Source organism: Microcebus murinus, chromosome 31 (genome assembly GCF_040939455.1).
Source record: "Microcebus murinus isolate Inina chromosome 31, M.murinus_Inina_mat1.0, whole genome shotgun sequence".
Lineage (NCBI taxonomy): Eukaryota > Metazoa > Chordata > Mammalia > Primates > Cheirogaleidae > Microcebus > Microcebus murinus.
In genome coordinates, this window is record NC_134134.1 from 353,137 (window position 1) to 364,826 (window position 11,690).

General features: G+C 35.4%; 1 protein-coding gene across 1 annotated transcript; it reads right to left on the reverse strand.

Annotated features, from left to right (window-relative positions):
* Nucleotides 1-262: 262 nt before the first annotated feature.
* Nucleotides 263-8,448, reverse strand: LOC142865671 (uncharacterized). Its single transcript, XM_075998854.1, is given in 4 exon segments — nt 263-319; nt 907-1,504; nt 1,589-2,593; nt 8,393-8,448. Coding segments are annotated over 4 exon segments (1,716 nt in total).
* Nucleotides 8,449-11,690: the final 3,242 nt, after the last annotated feature.

Consider the following 11,690-nt stretch of genomic DNA (forward strand, 5'->3'; position numbering starts at 1 on the left):
TCTCCACTGTACTCTCAAATTTTTATGTTCAGAAAGGTGTTTTGATGCTCCTTACATTTATACCAGTTACTCAGTATAACTGGTGTTGAACAATGTGTGATCAATTATTAAAGGCTAGGCCACTTTATTAACATCTGTAGGATCCTGTTTGTGTATGAATTGTCTCATGTATGCTACCATAAAAGCACCAGGTAAAGCATTTGACACACATTTCATTTTTCTATGATTTCCTTCTGGTACCCTAGTTAAATTTAAAGAGCTGTTAAAGCTTTTTGTCACATTCTTCACATTCATAAGGTTTCTCTCCTATATGCATTATCTTATATACAGAAAAATGTGAGTATTAGATACAGACTTACCCACATTGTTCACATTTGTAAGGATTTTCTCCGGTCAAATTAGCTCATGCATAGAAACTTAGAGCATAAGGTAAAGCATTAATACATTCTTTTTGTTTGAAAAGTTTCTCTCCAGTGTAAATTCTTATTTGCATTCTAGGGTATGAACACAGATAAAAAGCTTTCCCTAATTGTTCTCATTTGTAAGGCTTTTCTCCAGTATGAGTTCTTCTATGTATGGGAAAGTGTGAGTATTGGTTAAAGGCTTTACCACATTGACATGTAAAGGGTTCTCTCCAGTATGAATTCTCTTAAGTCTTTTAAGTATTGAGGGACAGCTAAAAGCTTTGCCACATTCTTCCCATTTTATGGTTTCTCTCCAGTACAAATTCTCTTATGTCTTTTGTCTTTTAAGGTCTGAGGAACAGCTAAAAGCTTTGCCACACTCTTTACATTTGTATGGTTTATCTACAGTATGAATTATTGTATGTCTAATAAGGTGTAAGATCTGGGTAAAGGCTTTTCCACATTCTTAACATTTGTACAGTTTCTCTCAGGAATGGATTACCTTATGTGCAATGAGGACTGAGGACCACTTAAAGGATTTACCACATTCCTCACATTTGTATGGTTTCTCTCCAGTATGAATTCTTTTATGTTGAGTAAGGGTTGAGCTCTGGGTAAATGCTTTGCCACATTCTTCACATTTGTATGGTTTCTCTCCAGTATGAATTCTCCTATGTGTTTTAACTTGTGAGGAACACTTAAAAGCTTTGCCACATTCTTCACATTTGTACGGTTTCTCCCCAGTATGAATTCTCTTATGTGTTTTAAGATTTGAGGAATACCTAAAAGCTTTTCCACATTCTTCACATTTGTACAGTTGTTCTCCAGTATGAATTACCTTATGTGCAATGAGAATTGAGGAACAGTTAAAGGATTTACCACATTCCTCACATTTGTATGGTTTCTCTCCAGTATGAATTCTTTTATGTTGAGTAAGGGTTGAGCTCTGGGTAAAGGCTTTGCCACATTCTTCACATTTGTAGGGTTTCTCTCCAGTATGAATTCTCCTATGTATTTTAACTTGTGAGGAACAGTTAAAAGCCTTGCCACATTCTTCACATTTGTACGGTTTCTCTCCAGTATGAATTCTCTTATGTTTTTTAAGTTTTGAGTAACAGCTAAAAGCTTTTCCACATTCTTCACATTTGTACAGTTGCTCTCCAATATGAATTCTTTTAGGTTCAGTAAGAGTTGAGCTATGGGTAAAGGCTTTGCCACATTCCTCACATTTGTATGGTTTCTCTCCAGTATGAATTCTCTTATGTCTTTTAAGGACTGAGGAAGAGCTAAAAGCTTTTCCACATTCTTCACATTTGTACAGTTGTTCTCCAGTATGAATTACCTTATGTGCAATGAGGATTGAGGAACAGTTAAAGGATTTACCACATTCCTCACATTTGTACGGTTTCTCTCCAGTATGAATTCTTTTATGTTTAGTAAGAGTTGAGCTATGGGTAAAGGCTTTGCCACATTCCTCACATTTGTATAGTTTCTCTCCAGTATGAATTCTCTTATGTCTTTTAAGTTTTGAGGAACAGCTAAAAGTTTTGCCACATTCTTCACATTTGTATTGTTTCTCCACAGTATGAATTCTTTTGTGTTGAGTAGGGTTTGAGCTCTGGGTAAAGGCTTTGCCACATTCCTCACATTTGTATGGTTTCTCTCCAGTATCAATTCTTTTATGTTGAGTAAGGATTGAGCTATGGGTAAAGGCTTTGCCACATTCTTCACATTTGTATGGTTTCTCTCTAGTATGAATTCTTGTATGTCTTTTACGGTCTATGGAACAGCTAAAAGCTTTGCCACATTCTTCACATTTGTATGGTTTCTCAACAGTATAAATTATTTTATGTTTAGTAAGGTTTGAGATCTGGGTAAAGGCTTTTCCACATTCTTCACGTTTGTACAGTTTGTCTCCAGTATGAATGACCTTTTGTGCAATGAGAGTTGAGGACCAGTTAAAGGATTTACCACATTATTCACATTTGTAGGGTTTTTCTCCAGTATGAATTATTTTATGACTTTTAAGTTGTGAGGAGTAGTTAAAGGCTTTGGAACATTCATCACATTTGTAACGTTTCTCTCCATTATGAATTCTCTTATATCTTTTAAGTTCCGAGCAACAGTTAAAAGCTTTGCCACACTCATCACATTGGTGTGGTTTCTCTCCAGTATGAATTATATTATGACTTTTAAAGCATGAAGACCAATTAAAGATTTTGCCACATTCTTCACATTTGTAGGATTTCTCTCCACTATGAATTCTCTTGTGTTTAGTGAGACTTGCGATATGATTAAACTTTTTGCCACACTCTGCACAGTTGTAGGGTTTCTCTCTTTTATGAATTACTTTATGTATCAAAAGGGCTGAGTACCTGTAAAAGGCTTTGCCACATTCTTCACATTTGTGTGCTTTCTCTCCAGTATGAGTTCTCTTGTGTTTAGTAAGGTAAAAGCACTGATTAAAGACTTTGCCACATTCTTTGAATTTGTAATAGACTTTTGTATTAAAAATTATTTTATGTTGAGTAATGTGTGAGTATTGGTTACAGGCTTTCCCACATTCATTACATTTTAAAAATTTCTCTACACTATATCCCACCTTGTGTCTATTTTGATGTAACATTTTCCTGAAGACTTTCAAACATGCATTAGACTGGAAGATTTTGCTATCTGTAGTCAAACACTGATTACATTCATTGTAATATCCTTTCTGTTCCTTACACTCACCCACACTTTCCCAGTCATTTTTAAATTGTATATTCTGAAGGCCGAAGCTTCCATATCTTCTTCTTATCACTTTTGGTAAAAGAAATTTTAAATGCTGCTCTGGCAAATAGTGTTGGGTAGAATGAGAAGATATTGCTGAAAGAAATTTAAAAACAACAAATTATCCCACTTGTTTCTTTCCTTCATAATCAAATAATAAATATTACAAAATTTATATGTAAAATTATCCTAAGCACATTAGCAGGATGGCACAATACAATATGTAGGCTCTAATTAGCTTTTACACAAATAAATATAAAAAATTATGCTTACCAAATTGACTTTGTGAAATTCTAATAAGGAAAGAAGAGTTCACAGAAAATCACGCGAGAACAATACCAAAAGCAACAGAGAACAGAAACTAAATTTCTTATACTGACACTCCAAGGCCTCTCCTCCTCCTTAATACAGCATAGAAGTATATTACCAAACCCCAGCTTCTTTCTCAAAGAAAAGGAAAATGTTGACTATATTTCTAGCTTTTAGAAACCCTTCCAAAGACTGGTTTCTGTCTCCCATAACACAGAGTTCAGAAAAGAATCATGATATTAAGTGAAGGATGGAGTGTGCTGAAACCAAAGATAAAAGATTATTACAACATCAGGGAAATTTCACTACCACAGATGGAGAATAGTTATAGAATATGATGACAGGCTCCTAAGAAGAAATGTAGGAAACTTTCTTTAAATGGAAAACAAATATAGTCACAGAAGATGCATTCTCAGAACATTTTTAAGGCTCCTTCAATCTCCAGTAAGGTGAATTGCTATCAGAGTCACCCAGGACAAAGCCACTTGATGAAGTTTATGGAGCTGATTTTGCTAATTCTCAAATCTCAACCAACGATTACAATATTCACAAAATTCAGGGTAACATATCCTCATCCAAGAAACAAAATAACAAGAAATCAACCATAAAGGATTGGAGATGTATAAATTAAAATTAACCATAAAAATTAAAAATAACCATCTGAATGATTCTTAATTGGTGAAATTAGAATGATATTGAATATTAAATGAAATCAGGAAAATGATAATATAAACAAAACATAGAAGCAGAAGAAAACATACACTGTTCAGCTGAGGCATACAATAAGAAATGACTTAGAAATTCTCAAAGGTAAGAAGAAATACACAAACAAATTGAGAAGCTCAACACACTTCAGCTAAGAAAAACACAAAAGGACCCGTAAGGACAGGATGTAAGCAAAGTTTTAAAGTCATATAACAGGAGAATCTTCAAAGCAGCAAGAGAAAATTGATGTCATCTATAAGCATGCTTCCTAGAGATTACTAGTGGATTTATCAACAGAAAAGATGCATGTCAGAAAATAGTTGGGTGATATAGTCAAAGTGCTAAAAGAATGAAAACTTTAAAGCAGAACTATGTTTGACAAAACCGCTCTTCTAAATGGAGAAAAATAAACATCTCTCAAGATAATTCATACTGAAAAGGATTCTTACCCATAAGAAATTTTAAAGGGAGCCCCTTGTATTAAAAATTAAAAAAAGATGCTAGAAAATAACACAAATTATGTGAAATCAAATAACTCTGGGAAAGACATGGATATATCTAAGCATATCTGAGTAAAATTCTCTATTATCATAATAACAATGCAGAAGACATTTTTATTTATGATCTAAAATTTGAAGACAAAACAGAAAAATAACACCACACCTCTGTTAATGAGTATACAATATAACGAGATAGAACTGGTGACACTAATAACAAAGATAATGGCAGACTTAATGAAGCAAAATTTTTGTTTGTGTCTAAATTTCAGTTGTTAACATTTTAAAATATATTGCTGTAACTCTAACTGTGTTGTCAACATGGTAACCATAGTAAAAATACCTATAGAGATACACTAAAATAATAACAAAGGCATCAAACCATGTCACTATAGAAATCAATGAGACACAAAGGAGGAAAAAAGAGAAAAAAAGGAGCAAGAGATCTACAACAATAAAAATACAATTGATAAAATGGCAACAGTAAGTCAATCTCTTCCAGAAAATTATGAAAATATTAATGGAGTAAACTTCATAATCAAAAGACATACGTTGAATACAGATAGAGATTTAAGAAAATACTACTGAAAACATCCAACTATATACTGTCTGCAAGAGAACCACCTTACATCAAATGAGAAAATATGAAATAAAATTCATAGCACAGAAAAAGACATTTCATGCAAATGTTAATCAAATTAGAGCAGGGGAGGTCAAAATTAGGCACAATATATTTTGAGTCAAAAAAAAAGTCAAAATATACTTTAAATCAAACCTGTTACAAAAGATACAGAATGATATTAAATAATAATAAAAGGGTTCATTCACTTGAAACCTAATTTATTTTTACATCTCTATATATGTCTGTGTTTGTGTGTGTGCATGTGTATGTATATGTAAGTGTAAAATAAAGGTTGTCAAATATGGAAAGCAAACATAGATAGAATTAAAGCTAGAAATACATAGCGATGTGATAATGGTAGGATCCTTGAATACCCCACCTGTGGTAATGGATAATAATGCAAGACACAATATTAACTGAGGGAACAGAGAACTTTAAAGCACTATAAAACAATTATACCTGATAGACATAGATAGCACTCCACGCAACAATACAATACAAAATCTTATCAATAGCTCAAAAAATATTCTCCTGGATAGAATAGTATTATGCCACAATACATTTTGTTACATATTTTTAACACTTAAACAATTACAGATAATTATTTATGACTGAAATGTAATAAAACTAGAAATCAATAACAGATGGAAAAAGAGAATATCTGTAAATAGATGGAAACTAAAAGATGCATTCTTGAGAATGCTCTTCAAAAATTGAAAGACTTACCATTTTTAAGATGTCCCTACTGCCCAATATGATCTACAAATTCAATGCCATCTTTTTAAAATTCTCAAAGTAAAATTTTTTAGAAAAAGAAGTTAAAAACTCATATGAAATGCCAAAGTACCATGAAGAGAACAACAATCTCAAAAAAAGAAATAATGTTGGAGGCATCACATTTTCTGATTTCAAGACATTTGGCAAAGGTACAGTAATCACAGTAGTTTGCTACAGACATAAAGTCAGACAACGAGAACAATGAAACAAAATGTAGAACAGATATAAATCCCTCACGTACATGGTCAAATGAAGAGTTATTTGCATATCCATATTTACTTCAACATTATTCATAAAAGCCAATATATGAATACAACCCAGATCTGCCTCATAAAACAAATGGATAAATATAATTTGATATATAATAATAATGAAGTGTTATTCAATTTCAAAAAGGAGAAAATCTTCTAAGTTTACAATAAAGATAAATCATGACTTTATGCCAAATGAAATAAGCTAGCCACCCAAACAATGACACTTTATCAATCTACTTACATAAAATACTTAAAGTAGGTTGATTATTAGAAACAAAATAAAAATAGAATAGTATTTGTAAAGGATATATGTTGCATAACATTTTTAATATACTTACTGTGAATAAACTGTATAATCAAAATATTTAAGATGTTAAATTTCATGTGTTTTATGAAAAATAAATAAAACCAAAAATGGTTTAAAAGCTTTTCAAAAATCATCTTCAAATAATTCATTAACACAAATGAATCACACAAAGATAATATATCTTTACCAATAAATATGTGTTGAATTTAAGATAATTTTCATGACTATTCACCATCAGGGTAAAATAACCATTTACCACCAAGAAAAAAGTGTACTACTCATAAACAAAATAGGAGTAATATTTATACAGGCAAGGAAACACAAAGAAAATCACATTCACAAAAGATATATGGCTGGTTTATATTTTACTTTTGCCCCACAATATGTTAAAGTATACAGAGTTCAATACTATCATGCAAAAGTAAAATATACACATAAAAACTAAAAAACAGGGCCGGGCGTAGTGGCTCACGCCTGTAATCCTAGCACTTTGGGAGGCCGAGGCGGGCGGATTGCTCGAGGTCCGGAGTTCGAAACCAGCCTGAGCGAGACCCCGTCTCTACCAAAAATAGAAATAAATTAATTGACCAACTAAAAATATATATATAAAAAATTAGCCGGGCATGGTGGTGCATGCCTGTAGTCCCAGCTACTCGGGAGGCTGAGGCAGTAGGATCACTGAGCCACGGAGATTGAGGTTGCTGTGAGCCAGGCTGACGCCACGGCACTCACTCTAGCCTGGGCAACAAAGTGAGACTCTGTTTCAAAAAAAAAAAACAAAACAAAACTAAAAAACATACTTCCCTAATGTGAAGTGGCCTACGTTAAAAAAGGATAGAGGAAAAAATATAAAGAACTATGAAATCACAAAACAAAATTATAAAATTAATCTATAAAATTCTGAATAAACATAGTAAATGAATGAACAAGAATTCTAGATAACTGTAATTTTCAAACATGACTGGGCACCATGAAGAGCACAGATTCTGAAACATTAGCTTACACATAGGGCAATTTTATTTCACAAAACACATAATCATACATAAAGATATTTGATAAATAAATGTTAAGGATTACGCATAGAAATGGTGCTAGAGAACCTTTTTTATTATGTCATTGCTGTGACTTTAATTTGTTTTTGTTCCCTCCATTTCTCAAGGTGTTGAGAAAGAAACTACAGAAGATAAACTAAAGAAAATTTAAAAGGAACCAAAGAAAGAAACTACAAAATCAATACAAGATATGAGTGAGGACATAGCCACAAGAAACAAAGTCAGAGTAACTTAATTTCTTTCAGTGATAACTTTTAATATAAATGGATTAAACTCTTTAATCAAAAGAAGATAATATGGCTGAATGGATCAAGATTAAATAATTTTCTACAGTATTTTGTCTACTAGAACCTCATTTTAGCTGCAAGGACTCAAAAAAGCTGAAACTAAATACATGAAAAATATATTCCATGCAAATAGTAACTCTAAGTGGATACAGTATACATAATTATTACTATATTAGATAAAACACACACTTTAGGGCAAAATTGTCATGAAAGAATATGATTGATATTACATAATGATAAAATAGGTCCATTTGCCAGGAAACTATTACATATGTGAAGTGTACATGTGTATTAATATTTATAAAATGTATGTTGAGCAGACAAGGGCCGGAAGGAGGGGTACCTGAGACCCCGGGAGACTCCACGGGAGGAGGCTGCAGAGGAGAACTGGAGGCTGAGACCACCGGACCAGCCCGGAGACCAGCGGCAAGAGTAGGCGGATTTGCTGTTTCCGCTCCCCTGCATTCGGGACTCAGAGGCTGAGACACATAGACTCAGCTTGGGCTCCCTGTGGGTGAATTGGGACCAGAACTCTTCTCCCTGGTGGGGATACAGTTTGAACTCTGAGACCCAGAGTTGGGACCTGCAGACCAGATCACATGCACCTAGGTCGAGCATTGCCCGGGGCACAGAAGAGTTATACCTGGACAGGCTACTGAGGTGTGTGTGCCTTCAGGGGCAGATCAGCATCCTAGAGGGCAACCCTCCTCCCAAAAGGAGGCCGTACACCCAGCCCAGGTGGCGATCTGTGCAGGGAACCTCCCGCCGGCATAACAGTCCGGGGAGGCCCGGTGGTGTGTGCTCTGGCCTGCTGGAAGAGACCCAGGAGTAGCTGCGGAGTTGGGGAGGGTGGAAAGAAGCCAGGCCCTCTCTAGACTGCGGGTCTCAGACAGCCCCACCCCCACACGCAGACTTTCTGGCTGAGTGTGACCATTCCAGCCCGCCCTGACAGCTTTTCCTGGAAGCAGAGAACAGAAATTTCACCCCTGCTAACGACATTGGTGGTGCCTGAGGGCAGGCTAACCCAACCCAGCTCCACCCAGAACAAGAGCTGATAACAGGACACAAAATCAACAGCATAGCTCGTTCCTCCAAGCTGGCGCCACCTACTGACAGGGACGGCATCCTGCACAGCCTTTTCACGGCACCCATTGACTCATTATACAGGGAGTGGTCGAATCTCACCCACAGACACCACCTAATGGCTCAGAAACTAAACAAGGTGTGTGAATACCCAAACAAAAACCTAAAGGAAAGAAACAACAACGGATCAGCATGGGAAGAAATCAGCGAAAGAACGCAGGAAACATGAAGAACCAAATGGAAAACACACACCCAAAGAGGATCACCAGCCCCCTAGAAACGGACACCAACCAAAATCAGGCAACCAATATGACAGAAGAGGAATTTCTTCGGTGGATCATAAGAACACTCACTGACCTGCAACAACAACTCAATAACCAACACAAAGAAACCACAAAAAGCCTCCAGGATATGGAACAAAGGTTCACTAAAGAGATCGAAACAGTGAAGAAAACTTTAACCGAAGTCCTGGACATGAATAATCAACTCAGAGAATTACAAAATACTGTGGAAAATCTCAAGAACAGGGTAGATCAAACAGAAGAAAGAATCTCAGAGATTGAAGATAACACCTTCCAATTAAATAAGTCACAGAGATAGAGCAGAGAAACAAGAGAAAAGAACAAAGCCTACAAGAGCTGTGGGATTATGTGAAAAAACCTAATGTGAGGGTCATAGGGTTAGCAGAAGGGGAAGAAGACAACACTCAAGGGCTGGACAATCTTTTTGAAGATATAATAGAGGAAAATTTCTCAGGCCTTGCTCAAAATCTCGATATACAAGTTCAAGAAGCCCAGAGGACCCCAGGGAGATTCAATGCAAACAGGAAGACATCACGTCATGCAGTCATCAGACTAACCAAAATATCAACTAAAGAGGCCCTTCTAAGAGCTGTAAGAGTAAAGAAGCAAGTAACCTACAAGGGAAACCCAATACGAATAACACCAGACTTCTCTAATGAGACTTTACAAGCAAGGAGAGACTGGGGCCCCATTCTCACTCTTCTGAAACAAAACAATGCCCAGCCTAGAATCGTATTGCCTGCAAAACTAAGCTTCGTATATGAAGGAGAAATAAAGATATTCTCAGACAAGCAAAGTCTCAGGGAATTCACCAAGACAAGACCAGCCCTACAAGAACTACTGAATGCAGTGTTACACACGGAGCACCATAATAAAAACTCACGAATATAAAAACAAAGAAGACCCAAAGATTAAAGGCCAGATAATACAATGGCTGAAGAGATATCAAAGCAACAACATCCAACCCAACACAATGAACAGTAATCTATCTTACCTATCAGTTCTCTCAATAAATGTGAATGGCTTAAACTCACCACTCAAGAGACATAGGCTGGCTGAATGGATAAGAAAATACAGGCCAAGTATATGCTGTCTTCAGGAAACACATCTAACCTGTAAGGATGCATATAGACTAAAAATAAAAGGGTGGAGATCAATATTCCAAGCAAATAGAAGCCAAAAGAAGGCTGGTGTGGCAGTTCTAATTTCAGACGATTTAGTTTTTAAACCAACAAAAGTAGTAAAAGACAAAGAGGGTCATTATATAATGGTGAAGGGCACAGTCCAACAAGAAGAGATAACAATTTTAAATATATATGCACCCAAGTTACGTGCACCATAAACCTTACTGGAACTAAGCAAATGGATTAATAGCAACTCCATAATCACCAGAGATTTCAACACCCCACTGACGGCACGAGACAGATCCTCCAAACAGAAAATTAATAAAGAAATAATGGACTTAAACAAAACTCTAGAATAATTGGGTCTGACAGACATCTACAGAACATTCTACCCAAAATCCTCTGAATATACGTTCTTCTCATCAGCTCAAGGGACATTCTCTAAGATTGACCATATCCTAGGACACAAAGAAAATCTCAAGAAATTTAAAAAAATAGAAATCATACCATGTACCTTCTCAGATCACAGTGGAATAAAAGCAGAAATCAACCATAAGAGAAACTCACATTTCTACACAAAAACGTGGAAATTAAACAACCTCCTACTAAATGATTACTTCATAAATGAAGAAATCAAGATGGAAATAAAAAAATTCTATGAAGAAAACGACGATAGAGAGACAAGTTATCAACTCCTCTGGGACACAGCTAAAGCAGTTCTGAGAGGTAAGTTTATCTCCATAAATGCCTATAACCAAAAGACAAAAGATCCCAAATAGACATTCTAATGAAACGACTCAAAGAGCTGGAAAAAGAAGAACAGACCAACCCCAAACCCAGCAGAAGAAGTGAAATCAACAAGATCAAATCAGAACTAAAAGAAATTGAAAACAGGGAAGTTCTTCAGGAGATTAATAAAACAAAAAGTTGGTTCTTTGAAAAAATAAACAAAATTGACACACCATTGACTAAGCTAACGAAAAGCAGAAAAGAGAAATCTCTAATAAGCTCCATCAGGAATAAAAAAGGAGATATCACAACTGATCCCAAAGAGATACAAGATACAATTTATGAATATTACAAAAATCTTTATGCACACAAACTGGAAAATGTGGAGGAAATGGACAAATTTCTAGAAACACACAGCCTCCCTAGGCTCAACCAGGAAGAAATAGATTCCCTGTACAGACCAATCTCA